Source organism: Thalassophryne amazonica, chromosome 14 (assembly GCF_902500255.1).
Source record: "Thalassophryne amazonica chromosome 14, fThaAma1.1, whole genome shotgun sequence".
Taxonomy (NCBI): domain Eukaryota; kingdom Metazoa; phylum Chordata; class Actinopteri; order Batrachoidiformes; family Batrachoididae; genus Thalassophryne; species Thalassophryne amazonica.
In genome coordinates this window covers 77479730-77502847 of record NC_047116.1, presented here as the reverse complement: position 1 = coordinate 77502847, position 23118 = coordinate 77479730, and the positions used below count along the sequence as shown (strand labels likewise).

Below are 23118 nucleotides of genomic sequence, written 5' to 3'. Positions count from 1 at the left end.
GAAATTGTGGATGTGCCTGGACATGCCAGAACATGTCCCGTGAGGCTTCATCATGGCGTTGCTTTCCGTGACGACTCGACAAATCTGTGTGCGCCGCGACAGGAAAAACACCTCCGTGTTGAAAAGCATTTGTAAAATTCAGGCGGCTTTTGATGGCTTTCAACAAGTGAGTAACTGAGAAATTGTTTAACAGCTTGGGCATGTTCCAACTTGCCCGTTAAGGTTTCCAACGGAGGTGTTTTTCCTGTCGCGACCCCCCGCGGTCGGGTCCGGCCCGACATGCGACTCTGCCCGCACGTTCTTTCATTACAAAATGTCCGTTAACAATGGAATGTCCGAATAAACTCCTCATGCCGACTTCTTCTGAAAGTTCTCTGTTCTCTGATGACTTCCTGGATCAACAGAGCCTGAAATGTGGAAGTTTTCAACTTGAAACGATGAGACACTGCCGCCTCGAAGCGCAGATCGCCGTCAGGCGCCGTGGGCCATCCTTACGGCGACTCTACCAGACCAAAATCTCTCATCAGCCGTTAAAATTTTTACCAGCTGAATTTATCGAATGGTGTCCATTCAGTTGTGTCTTACAGTTTTGAAAAAAGTTTGATCAAACAAAGCAGCAGTCTCTGAGCCATTCCTAAACAATGAAAAAACGACGAGAGGGTGGGCCACTCCTCACTCAAAGACTGCCCACAGGCGAATGACGTAACCAACAGGCGTGAAAAAACTTTCGCATGCCCACGAGGGTTCAAGCTTGTCTGATGTAATCACACGTGATTCAAATCCATATGGTTTTTGAAAAAAATAATAAGGTCGGATACTTTTCTAATAGACCTTGTATATATAATTTTGACAGTGTGTGTAGCATACAAGCTTTTTTAAAGCAATTAATGATGCTGAGTGTATGTTAACCTCCAATCACAACTGTAGGTGTGAGAGTGAGTGTGTATGACCATTGGAAAGCATTGATCGTCTACAGCAGATGGAATAATACCATAGAAAGGCAGTCCATTTGTAATCTTAATGGCATGAGCCAACTGTGAGTCATAATAGAGAGATTTATATGCAGACAAGAGGGTGGAAAATAAATAACCACAAAATAAGCCTGAATTCCTGATAGTGTTGTCTCAGTGATTAATTTTTTTTTAAGGCTTAAAAATGCATTAGCTATAGTATGACAGGTTTCATTATAAACACTTTGAAAGTTTCCATCTGTTTTTGATGGCAGATCCACACAGGTGTAAAACTCCAGCTTCAGAAAGTAAAAGTCCAGCCACATATTTGTTCCATCGTCCTAATAAACCAGCTGATTGTAATCAGTTCAGTTCTTCAGGCAGGTGGATGAGCTCATTATTGAGATCACCTGTTTTAGGTGCACAGGTAGAAGCAACACATGGGAGGGTTTTTACTTTCTGAAGCCGGAGTTTTACAACTCTGCAGATCCATATCTTCTTTCAGCAGCTCACATTACGGGTCACCACAGCAGATCATCTGTTTCCATCTCACTCAATGAGGTTACATAGTGTTTCTCATTAACTACATCCTCCACCTCTTCCTGGGAAATCTGAAATTGTTCCCAGATGAAGCCATAGAAAATCACTCCGAAATGTCATGCTTTCCTCTGATGTTAGCATGACTGGAACAACCCAGTCTGACAGCAGACTGTGTTGGCATTACGAAAAGGATATTAATCTATCAGTTCATGACGGGGGCACGAAAATGGGGCGGTTTCTCTGATGGATGCACAACTTCATTGTGTGAGGGGAGGCACAAAATGTGAGGTGACGGGGGAATTCTTGAGGGTGGGGTTAGGGTTAGTGGAGGGGAGATGTATTATGGTTATGGATAGATTTAGGAGAAGGGGGTTGGTAAGGTTAGACCTTACTTGTATGAAGCACCTTGAGGCAACGTCGTTGTGATTTGGTGCTATATAAATGAAATTAACTGAATTGAAATTGAAACTGAAGGGGTAGGATTAGAAATAGCAAAATAAATAAAAACTTGTCACGGAAATGCGGCAGTTTTCATGACGGGGCATGAATAACAGCGTGAGACTGTACTGACTGGAAAGCCTTCCAAGCACAGCATCCCAAAGGCAAGTAATCACACATTCAAACAACTTCAACTGATTCCTTTCAGCAAGAAGAGCTCAGTGGTTTGTTAAATTGAGTCCACCCAGCTGTAAATGGATACCACCCTTTGCTAGGGAGCCAACCAAGGACAGATTAGTATCCAGTCCAGGCAAAATAGTAGTCTATCATCATGCTATTCTATCATATCAGGGGGGTCTGTACTACCACAAATGTGTCTCAGGGTTTACATAAGACACAAGTATGATCACAGATACAAATAGCAGAAACAAGATTCTTCCGTCATATATCTGGGCTTACATTCCTGGACAGGGTGAGAAGCTCAACCTTCCTGGAGGGACTCAGAGTAGAGCCGCTGCTTCTTTCCCCCTTGTCATCTCCCTATGGTGGTATTCCAGGCATGTCCAACTGGTAGGAGGCCCCAGGGAAGACCCAGGACATGCTGAAGTATTATGAGAAAGTATTGCTTAAATTTTCATTGTTACGCAGATGATACCCAGCTTTATCTATCCATGAAGCCAGAGGACACACACCAATTAGTTAAACTGCAGGAATGTCTTTCAGATATAAAGACATGGATGACTTCTAATTTCCTGCTTTTAAATTCAGATAAAACTGAAGTTGTTGTACTTGGCCCCACAAATCTTAGAAACATGGTGTCTAACCAGATCCTTACTCTGGATGGCATTACCCTGACCTCCAGTAATACTGTGCGAAATCTTGGAGTCATTTTTGATCAGGATATGTCCTTCAATGTGGATATTAAGCAAATATATAGGACTGCTTTTTTGCATTTGTGCAATATCTCTAAAATTAGAAAGGTCTTGTCTCAGAGTGATGCTGAAAAGCTAATTCATGCATTTATTTCTTCTAGGCTGGACTATTGTAATTCATTATTATCAGGTTGTCCTAAAAGGTCCCTGAAAAGTCTTCAGTTAATTCAAAATGCTGCAGCTAGAGTACTGACGGGGACTAGAAGGAGAGAGCATATTTCACCCATATTGGCTTCTCTTCATTGGCTCCCTGTTAATTCCAGAATAGAATTTAAAATTCTTCTTCTTACTTATAAGGATTTGAATAATCAGGTCCCATCTTATCTTAGGGACCTCATAGTACCATATCACCCCAATAGAGCGCTTCGCTCTCAGACTGCAGGCGTACTTGTAGTTCCTAAGATTTGTAAGAGTAGAATGGGAGGCAGAGCCTTCAGCTTTCAGGCTCCTCTCCTGTGGAACCAGCTCCCAATTCGGATCAGGGAGACAGACAAATCAAATCAAATCAATTTTATTTATATAGCGCCAAATCACAACAAACAGTTGCCCCAAGGCGCTTTATATTGTAAGGCAAAGCCATACAATATTACGGAAAAACCCCAACGGTCAAAACGACCCCCTGTGAGCAAGCACTTGGTGACAGTGGGAAGGAAAAAGTCCCCTTTAACAGGAAAAAACCTCCAGCAGAACCAGGCTCAGGGAGGGGCAGTCTTCTGCTGGGACTGGTTGGGGCTGAAGGAGAGAACCAGGAAAAAGACATGCTGTGGAGGGGAGCAGAGATCAATCACTAATGATTAAATACAGAGTGGTGCATACAGAGCAAAAAGAGAAAGAAACACTCAGTGCATCATGGGAACCCCCTAGCAGTCTAAGTCTATAGCAGCATAACTAAGGGATGGTTCAGTGTCACCCTCTCTACATTTAAGATTAGGCTTAAAACTTTCCTTTTTGCTAAAGCTTATAGTTAGGGCTGGATCAGGTGACCCTGAACCATCCCTTAGTTATGCTGCTATAGACTTAGACTGCAGGGGGGTTCCCATGATGCACTGAGTGTTTCTTTTTATTCACCTCTTTTTGCTCTGTATGCACCACTCTGCATTTAATCATTAGTGATTGATCTCTGCTCTCTTCCACAGCATGTCTTTTTCCTGATTCTCTCCCCTCAGCCCCAACTAGTCCCAGCAGAAGACTGCCCCTCCCTGAGCCTGGTTCTGCTGGAGGTTTCTTCCTGTTAAAAGGGAGTTTTTCCTTCCCACTGTCGCCATGTGCTTGCTCATAGGGGGTTGTTTTGACCGTTGGGGTTTTTCTGTAATTATTGTATGGCTTTTGCCTTACAATATAAAACGCCTTGGGGCAACTGTTTGTTGTGATTTGGCGCTATATAAATAAAATTGATTTGATTTGATTTGAAGGGATTATACTTCCCAGCTGGCTGGAGAATGCCTCGGGATCCCCCGGGAAGAGTTACAGGACTTGGGTGAGGACTGGGAAGTGTTGGAATAGCTACTTAGTCTGCTGCCACCGTGATCCAGACCCAGAAACATGATGAAAATGATGAGTTAATGAAAGGGGAATTGGAGCCTACCTCAGCGGTGCCTGGGCGAGAGGCAGGGTACACCCCAGACAAAGACATTCACAATTACAATTTAAATTTTCCAATTCACCTAACCTGCATGTCTTGGGGAGTGGGAGGAAGCCAGAGCATTTGAAGAGAGACAGGCAAACTCCACACAGAAAGGACCAGGTGGGAAATGATCCTAGGAATTTCTTGCTATGAGGCAACAGTGCTCACCACTAAGTCACCGTCCCGCCTAATTGTGTTGAATTAATCATGATGTATACTTTATTTCCAGTTTCCCTGTGGTTCTGAATTTGTTATTACTCATTGTTGCATAGTTTCCTCACGTACTGGTCCTTCGGGGTTTTGGTCCTCTGAGCTCCCTTCTCTCAGAATGTCTGCATGAATGACTGACATCTTTTAAAAGGCGTCTTTTTTCAAATGTCCCCTGACCGAATGTTGTGGTTCCGTCTCACATCCTTTGAGTTCCAACTGAGAATTGTTAGTGATCTAGTTAATCCTGTGTTTTGACCATTGCTATGTATTCTGACCTCTGAGTTTCACCTGTCTCAAGGACACTGTTGCTATTTTTTGTACTGCCATTATGTTACTGATGGTTATGCCTTGAAAATTGTTAATCCAACTGCTGTATCATTTTTAAGACTGCTTGGACTTAATTCTGAGTCAGGCAGGCCAGCTCTGGATTCTGCCATCTCAGACTGATTACATGGTCTAGGGCAAAATGCTTCCAAAACAAATATAGTCAAACTTTACTAAATTTGGGCCACTAAGAAAGACAATGATATTTGAAATTGTTGATTGGCTCTAGTTTTTTGAGATATGCTGCTGTGACAAGACAGTGACAAGACATGCTCAATCGAATGAACACAAGAGGTAAGGCAGAGACTGAGTAAGAACTGATCTCTCTACTTGGATACAGTATCTATGAATACAGTAATATTGTTTTTTCCACTTTTGTTCCAAATTAAATTTAATATACTGTATAACCCTTTTGCTGAGTTTTAAAGTGTTACAAAAAGACAACAAGTAAAATATTATTACATAAACAATTTAAGAAATATGAAAGGATCCATGTCTATAATTTATCATTTATCACCTCCACTGAGCACTTGAAGAGCTCTAAACAACAACGCATCAGGGAGAAGGACGACACGCTATCAACACAATAAAACTAGGTAGATGTAAAATGTAAAAATCTTAAATATCTTGGAAACACTAGCCAATCAGTCACTTTAATAGTCATATTTGAATTCAGCATTGCAAAATCCATAATAAATAACACATTTTATTTCTGAAGCAGACAACTTCTAAAAATTTATAGACCAGTTTAATCCGTGTTTGGTCAAGCCTAATTCTGACTAGTTTGCAATAAACACTGTTTAACATCATTCAACACTGTAATAAGACAGGGAGGTAATGGTCTAGTGGTTGAATATTAGGCTTCAGAATAGAGTATCCTCGGTTCAAACCCCAGCCTGACTGGAAAATCACTAAAGGCCACTGGGCAAGGTCCTTAATCCCTGAGTAGCTCCTGGTGTGGAGTGGGCGCCTTGCATGGCAGCACCCTGACATTGGTGTGTTTGTGTGAATGGGTGAATGCAAGGCGTAACTGTAAAGGGCTTTGAGCATCTAATGCAGATGGAAAAGTGCTATATAAATGCAGTCCATTTACCATTGTAATTCACTGTGAGGTGGTCAACAGGCTGGTCCATGACACATGGAAGATACCAGAAGATTTAAAAAATGGATGTAATTGATTGCATTAATGCCTCACATTCACCCTGATGTCAGGATTCTGCCATAAAAGGTGCTCACTACACACCGGGAGCAACTAGGGCAGCAGTGTCCAAACTATTCCAGAAAAGGCCGAGAGGGTGCAGGTTTTCTTTGCAGCCACTGACTCCAGCAGGTGATTTCATTGATGAACTCATCCCACCTGCTCAAAGTGATGTTAATCAGTGAAATCACCTGCTGGAGTCAGTGGCTGCAAAGAAAACCTGCACCCTCTCGGCCCTTTCTGGAATAGTTTGGACACCAGTGAACTAAGGGATTAAGGACCTTGCCCAAGGGCCCTTAGTAATTTTCTAGTCAGGCTGGGATTTGAACCGAGAATGCTCTGGTCTCAAGGCCAATGCTTAACCACTAGACCATCACCTCCCCATGGGTAAATAAAGAAATAATAAATAAATAAATAAATAAATAAGACTCAGCCAAGGCTTCCAAAGTAAAACTTTGGATCGCCAGAAGTCAGGTTCTATCTAGTGACCTCAAAAAGAACCATAGTACCACAAGTAACTGTAAAATTAACTGCAAAAGGAATAAGAAGTTTGGAACCATATACAGTGGCTTGCAAAAGTATTCAGCCCCTTGGTATTTCACTCATTGTAATTTGTTTATGGCATTTCAAATATTAAAAGTAAATCAGGCTTCTCAATATAAAAATTTCAAAAATCATCTTCCTTAGACTCAAACTGAAAGTAAATCTCTACAACTTGATATAAATGAATTAAAAATATAAAAGCCAAGATGATGGTTGCATAAGTAATCAGCCCCTTTGGTATAATACCTGTAAATAATCAGTTTAATAATCAGACAAATCAGGGGATGGATACATGAACATTTCCAAGTCACTGAATATGTCTTGAACTTTATTTACATCAGTTATGAAAAAATCCAAACACTTTGGCACTCTATGGTAAATCTGTGTGGAGTAGACAGTTCTCAAAAACTGAGTGTCTGTGCAACAAGGAGAAGAGTGAGGAAATCCACTAAGACACCCAGACAGCACACAAGATGTTACAGGCTTCTGTGGCTGTGATTGGAGAAATTGTGCATAGTGCATGTTTTGCATTTTGTATCACCAGTTATACAGCTTCATGATGAAGTGAAACAGGAGGGTTTTCTTTCACCAAAACATCAGATCTCGGCTTGCATCTCAGATGTACCTTCTGGCAGCTGAACTTCCTGGTCTTCTTTTTAATAAAACCCTCCTCTGTACCACTTCATCATGAAGATGTATAACTGGGGATACAAAATGTAAAACATGCACTATGCACAATTTCTCCAATTACAGCCACAGAAGCCACAGAAGCCTTCATAACTGATGTAATTAAAGTCCAAGACATATTCAGTGACTTGGAAATGTTCATGTATCCATCCCAACTTGTCTGAAGAAAACTAGCAATTAAACTGATTATTTACAGGTATTATACCAAAGGGGCTGATTACTTATGAACTCATCATCTTGGCTTATATATTTTGAATTAATTGATATGAGATTGTAGAGATTTACTTTCAGTTTGAGTCTAAGAAGATCATTTTAGAATTTTTTTTATATATATATTGAGAAGCCTGATTTACTTTTGGTATTTGAAATGCCATAAACAAATTAAATGTGTGAAATACCAAGGGGCTGAATACTTTTGCAAGCCACTGTAGACTTTCCATCATTGATGAAAGAGGCCAAAAATGAACACAAACTACCCAATCTAGAGCCCATGGATCCCCACGGGCAACACACTAGTCCAGGGGTGGCCAAGTTCGGTCCTCGAGAGCCACCTTCCTGACACTCTTAGCTGTCTCCCTGCTCCAACACACATGAATCCAATGAAAGGCTCATTAAAAGTCTGCTAACGAATCTTTCATTGGATTCAGGTGTGTTGGAGCAGAGAGACAACTAAGAGTGTCAGGAAGTTGGCTCTCGAGGACTGAACTTGGCCACTCCTGCGCTGCGCTAGTCTGTCTGTCTGTCTGTCTGTCTGTCTGTCTATCTATCTATCTATCTATCTATCTATCTATCTATCTATCTATCTATCTATCTATCTATCTATCTATCTATCTATCTATCTATCTATCTATCTATCTATCTATCTATCTATCTATCTATCTATCTATCTATCTATCTATCTATCTATCTATCTATCTATCCAGTGTTGTAATCCATTTTACTAATCAGAGGGTCAGTGTCTCATGCTGACTTGACATGTAAAATATATCTGATGGTTCTTACCATCATCACCTCTGCTAAGAGGGAAGCATCGTCTGAAAAGGAGTGCCAGGTCAATGTCAAAACATTTCACCACTGCAGCCACCAGGATGCACAGGAACAACGCACACAGTCCTTGCATTATCAGCAATGTCATTGATGCTGCAAAAGAAACAGACAAAAAGGACAATAAAGAGTGAAGGACATCTTTTACTTTGCAGACATCAGTGAAAATTGGTATAATCCTATGAATATAAAGCCAAAGTACATATTTTAATACAGACTGTTGGAATAGGTTCCAGTCCCGTCATGACCCTTCCCTGGAGTAAGAGAGTTATTGCAGAAAAAAAAAAACTCAAACAGGCCAGACCCCAACAGGGAAAACAGTAAGGTAAGTTCAAAATTCTTTCATTAGAATTCCCCATGAGGAAGAAGTTAAACAAAAACACAATGAAGCAGTGCAGTAAAGGTATCCCTGCTTCTGACAGGCGTCCTGTCAGAAACAATTCCAGGAAATGGACCAGAGGTCAAAGATCATAAGGTCAATCAAGGCAGAGGCAGATTCCAGAGACAGTGAATAAAATCAATTCACAGTTCAGGCACTAAATCCAGGAAACCTAAATCCACAGAAGGCAAGCAAGAAATACAAGGTCAAATAGGACCAAACATTGGTCGGCATTGAGAAATCACAAGGAGAATAAAATAATGTTGGTAGTCATGGTGGAATAAGCGATGCACTGACACATGAAAACATAAGAGAGGAGCTTCACAACACGAGGGGCATAATGACTACAATAACAAAATAACACAGTGTTGCCCGCAATGGAGGTATTGACCTTTTGGATAAACTGCAGGCTAGAGTATGGCATGAACAGGACAGGGGCTGAAGCAGAATGACAATTGAGATTAGTGAAGGCAGACTCAGCCTGCTTGTACCACTGGGAACTGGAGATTGAGGTTAGTGTATTCAAGGGCGCAGCAATGGTGCTATAATTGGGCATAAAACATGGAGTCTTAGATGGCCTAATATGTATCCATGGTGAAAATTTGGTGAGAATCTGTGAAGTAGTTTTGGGCTAATCCTTCAAAGACTAAATAAAGTGAAACTTGATCCAGAATCCGGATACAGGTCTGGATCACCTCCAAAATTTAAAGGAGTCTTCCACGGCCTAATATGTATCCGTGGTAAAAATTTGGTGAGAATCCATGAAGTAGTTTTGATGTAAACCTTCAAAGCATATACAAAGTGAAGTCTTGATCCAGAATCTGGATTTGGATCCAGATCACCTCCAAAATTTAATGGAGTCTTCTATTGCCTAAAATGTATCCGTGGTGAAAATTTGGTGAGAATCTGTGAAGTAGTTTTGATGCAATCCTTCAAAACATATACAAAGTGAAGTCTTGATCCAGAATTTGGATTTGGATCCAGATCACCTCCAACATTTAATGGAGTCTTCCACGTGTTGAAGCTTTGTTTAGAATCTGGGAAGTAGTGTTGATGTAATCCTTCAAAGACTATATAAAGTGAAACTTGATCCAGAATCCTGATCTGGATCCAGATCACCTCAAAATTTTAATCTCGTCTTCCATGTCCTAATATGTATCTGTGTTGAAAATTTTGTCAAAATCCGTGCAGTATTTTTGACGTAATCCTGCTAAAAGTAATTCTTCAAAGCCTATATAAAGTGAAACTTTATCCAGAATCCTTTATCTTTGTCCTTTATCCAAACTTTATCCAGATCAACTCTTTCGTCAAAATCCGTGCAATAGTTTTGATGTAATCCTGCTAAAACACAGACAGACAGACAAATAAACGCAGGTCATTTTATTACGTCCTTGGCAGATGTACGTAATAAGTAAATATTGATGTTTTCTTTTTACAGTGAGAACAGTGAGTACAACATGTTAATGCAAAATAACTGAAGACACTTGCAAAAGATATTGACAGGATTGTACATAGCTCTGAGTAACTGAAAAACTCATTGTTATGTATTCATTCTGCAGAAGGGGGAGGGGTTATACAGTCTGATTGCCACAGGTAGGAAGGACCTCCTGTGGAGCATGTATTTACAGTTATATGCAAAAGTTTGGGCACCACTGATAATTTCCATGATTCTCCTTTATAAATCATAGACAAACACAGTGATATTTGACAAGTGAAATGAAGTTTATGCAACCCCAATTCCAATGAAGTTGGGACGTTGTGTAAAATGTAAATAAAAACAGAATACAATGATTTGCAAATCCTCTTCAACCTGTGTTCAATTGAATACAACACAAAGACAAGATATTTAATGTTCAAACTGATAAACTTTATTGTCTTTGTACAAATATTTGCTCATTTTGAAATGGATGCCTGCTACAGGTTATCAACATGCATTATTACAGCAACATCAACACTCAAGCTTCGAGTGCGATGCCCAATCATAAAAAAACATTCTTTAAACACATCATCACCATTTCAGTGTGTCTTCATGCATTCTAACTGATGTGCTCCAATCTGTGATCTTAAAACTGACCTCTCGGTTTGAGATTTAAAGTGGCAGATGTAGCCTCGTACAAGCCGAGACCGAAACATGTAAAGTTGCTCTCAAAGTCATCAGCAGACACTCGTTCAATTGTCAGGATCATAGTGGCGATGGTGATCTTTGAACTTGGTGGGATGACACTAAAGAAAAGGCAAAAACATTTGTTAATCACCACATTTGTGCTTTTACTAATTACAAGGAGAAAACGTTTCATACATGCATTTGATGAACTGAAGCTACTGACACACCGTATAGTGAGTGTCTGTGGAAGTCAAGCATGTTTGTCATTTTTTATTGAAGTGCATACAAGTGGATAGGACACAGCTTTAATAATCCTATTTGCTAAAATGCATCTTTGCAAAGGGTGTAGAGATGATGGTCTATGGTTATGCAGTGGGCTGAGACCAGAAGATCTTTGACTTAAGCCTCTGTTTGGCCGGAAAATTACTCAGGGCCCTTGGGCAAGGCTCTTAATCACCCGAGTTGCTCCCAGTGTGTAGTGAGTGCCTGTGCATGGCAGCACTGTGATGTGAGTGACTGTGTGTAAATGGGTGAATGAAGCATTGCTGCAAGCACTTTGAGCTTCTGAGATGGCAAAGCATTATACAAATGCAGTCCATTTACCATTTTTAAAGACTGTTTCAGTCTTTTGAACACATTATGGAGGCAGAGTGTGGAAATGTTCTTGTGATAGTCCCGTGTTGGTTTGAATGTCACTTACACAGTGTTGTATCCTTGCATCACCTTTGCATCACCCCCATTGATTTTCCACTCAGCATGACAATTGCGATGAGCATTGACCCCACACCGAACTGAGCAGTTGAGAACTAACTTGTCACCTGAAAAAACAGGATAATGCCTGATTAGATCTGCACTTTTGAAATAGTTTCTGTTAGGCGCTACAGTCTGCCTGGGTGATTTCCTATCAGGAACCAGGGTGTTTCAATACAGAGGAGTAGGCAGATACAGTTGGCTTGAAAGAAGGCTTCCTGACCTGATCCAACAGGTGCACCTTCAACCCTCTTTTCATTCATCCTGTTGTCACACATGAATATCGACAGTGTTTCTTTGCAGCATATATTGATTTTTGCAAAGAGTTTGATTCAGTTGGTCAAACTGCTCTCTGGGGCATTCTGAGAGTTCAAGGGATTCCAAAGAAATTACTGAATATCATAACTTGCCTATACACTGATACTGTGAGTGCTGTATGGAGCAGAGGTAAAGATTTTAAGTTTTTCCCAGTGAAAACTGGTGTTCATCAGGGCTGTGTTCTGGCTGCTACACTGTTTCAATGCTTGCATGGACTCAGTTTTGGGTGGTGTTGTGGAAACAAGTGCATGAGTGCTCTTGAGAGAGGGAGGGAGAGAAGGAAAGATGTCCTGAATTTAGGAAGTTGTTATGTATGCAGTGAAGGTTTGGCTAGAGGTTGTTGCTGATTAACAAAAGTAATGAGTAAGATCGCCGTCACACATAGCAAAAATCAGGCAGAATCAGCCTGAACGGAAAAAAAAAAACAAAACGCAAACCTCGAGATGCAGTTGGGACAGACAGACAGTCGAAAAGCCAAGTAGGACCGCCATATGACCACATGGAATGTGGGCAGATCCAGTCCGGACTGTGTCATGCTCACCCACACAACCGCAGCCCAAATGTTGTTGGACAACAGTACGGAGACACAGACTGCTGTCAGACTGCACCAGAAACATAAATAAAGTGCCCAGACTTGCGGACGGATGTGCCCGATTGCTGTTACTCACTCTTTCACCCACTCATACACCGATTCACTCATCTACTCACACCCTCACACGCACTGACCTGAGCAGGACATAGCGGTGGCAGGATGGACATGCGTCTGCCTCACATGATGGAGTTTCAGCACTGTGCCCACAGACACAGCACAGCAGCGATGATGTTGTCAGCACAGGATATAGCTGTGCTCCATCCTGACAGGCTGAATCACTACTGCATGGCACGCCACAGGACAGCGCATGACATGGATTATGTGTTATGCCATGGTGTCGCTTTTGTCTGCCTGTGCTGTGAAACGCATCTGAGGCTGTATCAGAGGTGAGTTCACATGTATATTTATGGTGTCATGGGCTGGCGAAACAGTTCTACCATCATTCCTCCAAGAGTTAGATGGTAAATATGTCATAATCTGTATTTTACGGGGGTAATACACAGCTGTGTTGTGGGAGTGGTGCCGAGCCTCTGATGTGCACAATGACCCATGGACTCGCAGTGACAGACAGTGCTTTCAGTTTGATTACACAATGTTTATGTCCACTTCACATGATGAAGGAGTGCCATATACATGTTGCATAGCAACATATCCTTTGTGCTCCCTGAACGGGATCCATTGAAGGTTCACCTATGTGGCACAAGCGGGACATGCCAGCAGGATCTGACGTGCCCGATCCATGTTTGGGTTCACCCAACCATGATCAAACTGTTCCGACTGCTGTTATGACGCCATACGAATATGTAGATTGCAGTTGGATTGCGCTCAGACTGTACATAGACTGCTGTTGGATGGGTTTCCCACCTGGACTGCGCAAAGAGTGTTTTGCAAAACATTCGAAGCAGCCGCGCGAATGGGCCTGCCCATGCAGATTGCTCTGAGACTGCTGTCCAACGTTTTCAGACTGCACCTCAACACTTTTCGGATGTGAGCCGAGTCTTCATTCTGGCACCCTTCAGCTTCATTCTTGCTGTGTGTGATGGGGTCTAAAGAAACAACTTGCTTTCCAGAGAGAATAATCAATGTAGAGAGACAAATTTTTTTCACTTGCTTAAATTATTTTTTGATTATGATTAAGTAGGATTAAAATTTTACCTTTATTCGTGAATTGCTCCTTGATAATTGGAGAGATGATTTCTGGTCTCTGGTTGAAAACATCCTCTGTAATCATGGAAGACACATCAATGACTCACAGTTTGTATTGCAGAGTAAATTTGTAGGAGGTCAGTGATGTATTGAGGGGCCATTCCATTCAAAGCTTTAAAAACAAACAATAAAATCTTAAAATCAATTCTAAAATTAATAGGAAGCCAGTGCAAAGATGCAAGAATTGGGGTTATGTGATCACGCTTCCAGGCTCCTGTTAAAAGTCATGTGTCAGCGTTCTGGACTAACTGCAAACGGGAAAGAGCCCGTTGGCTAATGCCGAAATAATGTGCGTTACAGTAGTCCAGACGACTTGAAATAAAAGAGTGCACAACGTGTTCAAAAAGGTTGAAAGATAAAAACGGTTTTACCTTTGATAAAAGACGAAGATGATAAAAGCACGATTTCAAAACACCATTGATTTGTTTATCAAATTTAAAATCACTGTCTATCGTGACGTCAAGGCTGGTGACCTTGGGACGTACAAAATCCTTAAGAGGTCGCAAGTCAACGAGGGTACTTCCAAACAACATAACCTTTGCCTTGCCCTCATTAAGTTTCAAAAAATTCTGTGACAACCAAGCCCTGATGTCACACAGACAGTCGAGTAGGGGTGTCAGGGGGCAAAGGCTGTTTTTAGCGATAGGCATGTAGATTTGACAATCATCAGCATAAAAATGGTAGGCCACGTCATGTTTTTTAAAAATCTCTCTGAGTGGGAGGAGATAAAGAGCAAAAAGGATGGGTCCCAGGATAGAATCCTGGGGGACTCCACAATGAAGAGGGGCTGAAGACGAGGTGGAGTCCCCCAGCCTGACGGAGAAAGACCTCTCCGACAGGTACGACCAAACCACTCCAGAACAGTCCCCTGGCACCCACACAGTCTCTCAGGCGATCTAAAAGAATTGTGTGGTCAATGCTGCAGTGAGGTCTAAAAGCACTAAAATGGCTGAACTGCCAGAATCAGTTAAAAGGAGATAATTAAAAACCTTTAAAAGTGCAGACTCAGTGCTGTGAAATGCTTCTGTCTTTACCCAGAGGACTGTTCTTCAATGAGGGTTTGTGCAACAAAGAATGAAAAATGCAACCACCCATGAAACTCGTCATTACTTGGATCCTTGATGCTAAAATATGTTTTATGTGTTGTGAGACAGAATGGCAATATTACAATGTGGTAAATGCTTTGGCATCCCAAGTTTTTTTGAAATGTGTTGCAGTCCTGAAATGCCAGGAATCTATATATTAAAAACCAAGTGGTCTCTGTGTATGTGTGCGTGCGTATTGTGTATGGTTTCGATCACAGATAAACTAGGAAGAGCTGGCATTTGCTGTTTGGTATGCTTATGCATTTTAGGTTTTTGACAGATGTGACAAATAGTCCTGTACAACATGTTGTCTCAAAAATACCATAAACACTTGGGGCCCTATCTTCTGCCAGGCACAAAGCCACACAGAGTGCCATTACATCTTTCCAAACAAAACATTTTTATAGAGAGACAAAGAGACAGACAGACAGAAATAACTCGGACACATCACAAAACCATTTCATCCTAACTTCACAGTCAATATAGGGACCTTAATGCTCTCTCACCTTCAACCATCAGCATCCTGGAGGCTGAGGAGTTGTACGTATGTTGATTGTGTGTCCAGGTACAAACACAAGTGTAAATGCCCTCATCATCTTTGGTGGCTCTGTTAACGTACAGATTGACATCATGTTCACCTTCAAGAAGAGTGAAGTTCTGTAACACAGGTAGGAGGAGATAAAAGTGCAACAAGAGAAACGTTAATATAAAATGATGAAAACCAAGAGGGAGTGAGATGAAATTAAATGGAACTAATTTGACTGAAGGACTTCGAGAGAATTTGGAGTGAAAATGCATTTTAAGTTTTGAATTAACAGATGGATGCTTAGGGCACATTTCCATGAGTCAAAGGGGGCAGTGTGCTCATATAAAGGCAGACAGCAGAGTCTGTGCACTGAGAAAATCTCATATTGTTGTTAATCTGTGTAGCTGTTTAGGTTGGTACTGTACCACTGTTTTTTTTTATGTTTTGGCTCATTTAACTGTTACTAGCTATGTATACCTTGTCATGTACATCTAGTGTCCACCTGGAACGTTACTGTGAGTTTCTTTGTGATTTTCAGATGTTTTGTCTGACTTAGTGCTTAGCTCAGATAAGATAATTATAGTGGGTGATTTTAACATCCACACAGAGGCTGAGAATGACAGCCTCAATACTGCATTTAATCTATTATTAGACTCAGTTGGATTCACACAAAATGTAAATTCAATTCAATTCAATTCAATTTATTTATATAGCGCCAAATCACAACAAACAGTTGCCCCAAGGCGCTTTATATTGTAAGGCAAAGCCATACAATAATTACATAAAAACCCCAACGGTCAAAACGACCCCCTGTGAGCAAGCACTTGGCGACAGTGGGAAGGAAAAACCCCTTTTAAACAGGAAGAAACCTCCAGCAGAACCAGGCTCAGGGAGGGGAAGTCTTCTGCTGGGACTGGTTGGGGCTGAAGGAGAGAACCAGGAAAAAGACATGCTGTGGAGGGGAGCAGAGATCAATCACTAATGATTAAATGCAGAGTGGTGCATACAGAGCAAAAAGAGAAAGAAACACTCAGTGCATCATGGGAACCGCCCAGCAGTCTAAGTCTATAGCAGCATAACTAAGGGATGGTTCAGGGTCACCTGATCCAGCCCTAACTATAAGCTTTAGCAAAAAGGAAAGTTTTAAGCCTAATCTTAAAAGTAGAGAGGGTGTCTGTCTCCCTGATCTGAATTGGGGAGCTGGTTCCACAGGAGAGGAGCCTGAAAGCTGAAGGCTCTGCCTCCCATTGTACTCTTACAAACCCTAGGAACTACAAGTAAGCCTGCAGTCTGAGAGCGAAGCGCTCTATTGGGGTGATATGGTACTATGAGGTCCCTAAGATAAGATGGGACCTGATTATTCAAAACCTTATAAGTAAGAAGAAGAATTTTAAATTCCATTCTAGAATTAACAGGAAGCCAAGGAAGAGAGGCCAATATGGGTGAGATATGCTCTCTCCATCTAGTCCCCATTAGTACTCTAGCTGCAGCATTTTGAATTAACTGAAGGCTTTTCAGGGAACTTTTAGGACAACCTGATAATAATGAATTACAATAGTCCAGCCTAGAGGAAATAAATGCATGAATTAGTTTTTCAGCATCACTCTGAGACAAGACCTTTCTAATTTTAGAGATATTGCGTAAATGCAAAAAAGCAGTCCTACATATTTGTTTAATATGCGATTTGAATGACATATCCTGATCAAAAATGACTCCAAAAATTCTCACAGTATTACTAGAGGTCAGGGTAATGCCATCCAGAGTAAGGATCTGGTTAGACACCATGTTTCTAAGATTTGTGGGGCCAAGTACAATAACTTCAGTTTTATCTGAGTTTAAAAGCAGGAAATTAGAGGTCATCCATGTCTTTATGTCTGTAAGGCAATCCTGCAGTTTAGCTAATTGGTGTGTGTCCTCTGGCTTCATGGATAGATAAAGCTGGGTATCATCTGCGTAACAATGAAAATTTAAGCAATGCCATCTAATAATACTGCCTAAGGGAAGCATGTATAAAGTGAATAAAATTGGTCCTAGCACAGAACCTTGTGGAACTCCATAATTAACCTTAGTCCTGTGAAGAAGATTCCCCATTTACATGAACAAATTGTAATCTATTAGATAAATATGATTCAAACCACCGCAGCGCAGGCATGCTCTAATCTCTGTAATAAAATTTTATGGTCAACAGTATCAAAAGCAGCACTGAGGTCTAACAGAACAAGCACAGAGATGAGTCCACTGTCTGAGGCAATAAGATCATTTGTAACATTCACTAATGCTGTTTCTGTACTATGATGAATTCTAAAACCTGACTGAAACTCTTCAAATAGACCATTCCTCTGCAGATGATCAGTTAGCTGTTTTACAACTACCCTTTTCAAGAATTTGTGAGAGAAAAGGAAGGTTGGAGATTGGCCTATAATTAGCTAAGATAGCTGGGTCAAGTGATGGCTTTTTAAGTATGGTTTAATTACTGCCACCTTAAAGCCTGTGGTACATAGCCACTAATAAAGATAGATTGATCATATTTAAAATCGAAGCATTAAATAATGGTAGGGCTTCCTTGAGCAGCCTGGTAGGAATGGGGTCTAATAGACATGTTGATGGTTGGATGAAGTAACTAATGAAAATAACTCAGACAGAACAATCTGAGAGAAAGAGTCTAACCCAGATACCGCATCACTGAAAGCAAGCCAAAGATAACGATACGTCTTTGGGATGGTTATGAGTAATTTTTTCTCTAATAGTTAAAATTTTATTAGCAAAGAAAGTCAGAAGTCATTACTAGTTAAAGTTAAAGGAATACTCGGCTCAATAGAGCTCTGACTCTTTGTCAGCCTGGCTACAGTGCCTGAAAAGAAACCTGGGATTGTTCTTATTTTCTTCAATTAGTGATGAGTAGTAAGATGTCCTAGCTTACGGAGGGCTTTTTTTATAGAGCAACAGACTCTTTTTCCAGGCTAAGTGAAGATCTTCTAAATTAGCGAGACGCTATTTCCTCTCCAACCTACGGGTTATCTGCTTTAAGCTGCGAGTTTGTGAGTTATTACCACGGCGTCAGGCACTTCTGATTTAAAGTCTCTTTTTCAGAGGAGCTACAGCATCCAAAGTTGTCTTCAATGAGGATGTAAAACTATTGACGAGATACTCTATCTCACTTCAGAGTTTAGGTAGCTACTCTGCACCTGTGTTGGTATATGGCATTAGAGAACTAAAGAAGGAATCATATCCTTAAAACCTAGTTACATAGCGCTTTCTGAAAGACTTCTAGTGTAATTAAACCTATCCCCACTGCTGGTAGTCCATCAGAGTAAATGTAAAATGTTATTAAAGAATTATCTGACAGAAGGGAGTTTCAGGGAATACTGTTAAGTCTTCAATTTCCATACCATAAGTCAGAACAAGATCTAAGATATGATTAAAGTGGTGGGTGGGGCTTTTGAGCAAAGCCAATTGAGTCTAATATAGATTAAATGCAGTGTTGAGGCTGTCATTCTCAGCATCTGTGTGGATGTTAAAATCACCCACTATAATTATCTTATCTGAGCTAAGCACTAAGTCAGACAAAAAGGTCTGAAAATTCACAGAGAAACTCACAGTAACGACCAGGTGGACGATAGATAATAACAAATAAACTGGTTTTTGGGACTTCCAATTTGGATGGACAAGACTAAAAGTCAAGCTTTCAAATGAATTAAAGCTCTGTCTGGGTTTTTTGATTAATTAATAAGTTGGAATGGAAGATTGCTGCTAAACCTCGCCAATAACCAGAGTTTGAATCCTCGGCGGGTGTGTCGCAGAGTGGGGAAAAATGGTTAGAAATGTGAACGGGTTGGCGGTGTACAACGGGGCTTCTGTTAGAACTACGCTTCCTCCTCACAGTCACCCAGTCGGCCTGCTTTCCCGGCTGCTCGGGATCTGCCAGAGGGAAACTAACGGCCGCTAAGCTACCTTGGTCCGCACCGACTACAGGGGCCTGGCTAGCTGTAGAATTTTCCACTGTGCGGAGCCGAGTCTCCAATTCACCCAACCTGGCCTCCAAAGCTACGAATAAGCTACACTTATTACAAGTACCATTACTGCTAAAGGAGGCCGAGGAATAACTAAACATTTCACACCCAGAGCAGAAAAGTGCAGGAGAAACAGGAGAAGCCGCCATGCTAAACTGGCTAAGAGCTAGTAGCTGCGCTAAGCTGGCGGATTCCTAAAAACACACAAAGTGAATAATGTGCAAATAATTTAGAGGTGATTCAGCAGAGGGAGTGCTTTAGTTAAGGCACGTGAAGATTACACTGGGAAACAAATCGTTATCTAGGTAACTAGATCAATCTAACTGCGCAGATTAAACAGCTAACAGATACAGCAAAACACAGCTGTGCTCCGGAACAGGAAGTGATACAATACCGCAGTGAGAGCCAACCACCAGTAGAGGCAAGCAAGAGGTGTCAATCTGTCATATACATGTAAATGAGCCCACCCACCACCTTAGCCACACTTTAGATCTTGTTCTGACATATGACATAGAAATTGAAGACTTAATAGTATTCCCTGAAAACCCCTTTTTGTCTGATCATTTCTTAATAACATTTACATTTACTTTAATGGACTACCCAGCAGTGGGGAATAAGTTTCATTACAGTAGAAGTCTTTCTGAAAGCGCTGTAACTAGGTTTAAGGATATGATTCCTTCTTTGTTATGTTCTTCAATGCCATATACCAACACAGTGCAGAGCAGCTACCTAAACTGGAAAAAGAGTCTGTTGCTCTATAAAAAAGCCCTCCGTAAAGCTAGGACATCTTACTATTCATCACTAATTAAAGAAAATAAGAACAACCCTAAGTTTCTTTTCAGCACTGTAGCCAGGCTGACAAAGAGTCAGAGCTCTATTGAGCCGAGTATTCCTTTAACTTTAACTAGTAATGACTTCATGTCTTTCTTTGCAAATAAAATTTTAACTATTAGAGAAAACATTTTTCATAACCATCCCAAAGACATATCTTTATGTTCGACTGCTTTCAGTAATGCTGGTATTTGGTTAGACTCTTTCTCTCTGATTGTTCTGTCTGAGTTATTTTCATTAGTCACTTCCTCCAAACCATCAACATGTCTATTAGACCCCATTCCTACCAGCTGCCTCAAGGAAGCCCTACCGTTAATTAATGCTTTGATCTTAATATGATCAATCTATCTTTATTAGTTGGCTATTACCACAGGCTTTTAAGGTGGCAGTAATTAAACCATTATTTAAAAGCCATCACTTGACCCAGCTATCTTAGCTAATTATAGGCCAATCTCCAACCTTCCTTTTCTCTCAAAAATTCTTGAAAGGGTAGTTGTAAAACAGCTAACTGATGTTCTGCAGAGGAATGGTCTATTTGAAGAGTTTCAGTCAGGTTTCAGAATTCATCATAGTACAGAAACAGCATTAGTGAAGGTTACAAATGATCTTCTTATGGCCTCAGACAGTGGACTCATCTCTGTGCTCGTCCTGTTAGACCTCAGTGCAGCTTTTGATACTGATGACCATAAAATTTTATTACAGAGATTAGAGCATGCCATAGGCATTAAAGGCACTGCGCTGTGGTGGTTTGAATCATATTTATCTAATAGATTACAATTTGTTCATGTAAATGGTAAGTCTTCTTCACAGACTAAGGTTAATTATGGAGTTCCACAAGGTTCTGTGCTAGGACCAATTTTATTCACTTTATACATGCTTCCCTTAGGCAGTATTATTAGAAAGCATTGCTTAAATTTTCATTGTTACGCAGATGATACCCAGCTTTATCTATCCATAAAGCCAGAGGACACACACCAGTTAGTTAAACTGCAGGAATGTCTCAGACATAAAGACATGGATGACCTCTAATTTCCTGCTTTTAAATTCAGATAAAACTGAAGTTATTGTACTTGGCCCCACAAATCTTAGAAACATGGTGTCTAACCAGATCCTTACTCTGGATGGCATTACCCTGGCCTCCAGTAATACTGTGAGAAATCTTGGAGTCATTTTTGATCAGGATATGTCCTTCAATGCGCATATTACGCAAATATGTAGGACTGCTTTTTTGCATTTGCGCAATATCTCTAAAATTAGAAAGGTCTTGTCTCAGAGTGAATGCTGAAAAGCTAATTCATGCATTATTTCTTCTAGGCTGGACTATTGTAATTCATTATTATCAGGTTTGTCCTAAAAGTTCCCTGAAAAGCCTGCAGTTAATTCAAAATGCTGCAGCTAGAGGTACTGACAGGGACTAGAAGGAGAGAGCATATTTCACCCATATTGGCTTCTCTTCATTGGCTCACTGTTAATTCCAGAATAGAATTTAAAATTCTTCTTCTTACTTATAAGGTTTTGAATAATCAGGTCCCATCTTATCTTAGGGACCTCTTAGTACCATATCACCCCATTAGAGCACTTCGCTCTCAGACTGCAGGCTTACTTGTAGTTCCTAGGGTTTGCAAGAGTAGAATGGGAGGCAGAGCCTTCAGCTTTCAGGCTCCTCTCCTGTGGAACCAGCTCCCAATTCGGATCAGGGAGACAGGACAGCCCTCTCTGCTTTTAAGATTAAGCTTAAAACTTTCCTTTTTGAAAAAGCTTATAGTTAGGGTTGGATCAGGTGACCCTGAACCATCCCTTAGTTATGCTGCTATAGACTTAGACTGCTGGGGGTTTCCCATGATGCACCCAGTGTTTCTTTTTATTCACCTCTTTTTGCTCTGTATGCACCACTCTGCTTTTAATCATTGGTAATTGATCTCTGCTCTCTTCCACTGCATGTCTTTTCCTGATTCTCTCCCCTCAGACCCAACCAGTCCCAGCAGAAGACTGCCCCTCCCTGAGCATGGTTCTGCTGGAGGTTTCTTCCTGTTAAAAGGGAGTTTTCCTTCCCACTGTCGCCAAGTGCTTGCTCATAGGGGGTCGTTTTGACCGTTGGGGTTTTTCTGTAATTATTGTATGGCTTTTGCCTTACAATATAAAGCGCCTTGGGGCGACTGTTTGTTGTGATTTGGTGCTATATAAATAAAATTGATTTGATTTGATGTACATGTAATGACATGAAATAAGATATTTATCACATATTACAACAAAAATAAAGAATAATAATCATACGCATGACTCATGTAGAACGAATAATGCATGTAAATCATGTAAATCATGGATTGTCTCTCTATAAAGTCATGAGTGTCCTTTTCACTGATGTCTCATAACTTTAGGATGAGAGTCAAGTTTCAGAATTCTCCCTGCTAGGTAGTCTAAAACTCTCTCACCTTGATCATACATCTTGGGTGAATGAAATGATCTGGATCCTGTATCAGGATCCTGCACTTGTCACCAGGGTAACACAAAAAGGGGTGTGTCATTGGTGGAGCTGAGAAATGGGGGCTTCTGATTGGATGAAAAGCAAGGCGATACAAAGCCTGCAGTTTTCAATGTCTTATTTGCATGGCCCTGATTTTATTGTCAGTTTCCAGCTCAGTAAAATTGATAAGAAAAATGTATGATTTATCAGCCCTATTTTTTGTTGTATTTTTGTTGAACACAAGCGTGCACAATACCATCAGCACGTTATCGTGCATGCCTGTCCAACCGTGCGCCCTTGCTGACAGCAGTTGGAATGTTTCATGGGTCCCCATTTCATTTTTGGTTTGTGGATTTTCTTCCT

General features: G+C 40.8%; 1 protein-coding gene across 1 annotated transcript in view; it reads right to left on the bottom strand.

Moving 5' to 3' along the window:
- Window positions 1-23118, bottom strand: part of il1rl1 (interleukin 1 receptor-like 1) — a 51394-nt gene that overhangs the window by 26741 nt on the left and 1535 nt on the right. Inside the window, exons 3-7 of the mRNA XM_034186068.1 lie at window positions 15431-15581; window positions 13789-13854; window positions 11674-11791; window positions 10944-11092; window positions 8449-8586 (exon numbers count right to left, since the gene is read on the bottom strand). Of these exons, the coding sequence (XP_034041959.1) occupies window positions 8449-8586; window positions 10944-11092; window positions 11674-11791; window positions 13789-13854; window positions 15431-15581 (622 nt within the window). The remainder of the gene's footprint in view (window positions 1-8448; window positions 8587-10943; window positions 11093-11673; window positions 11792-13788; window positions 13855-15430; window positions 15582-23118) is intronic.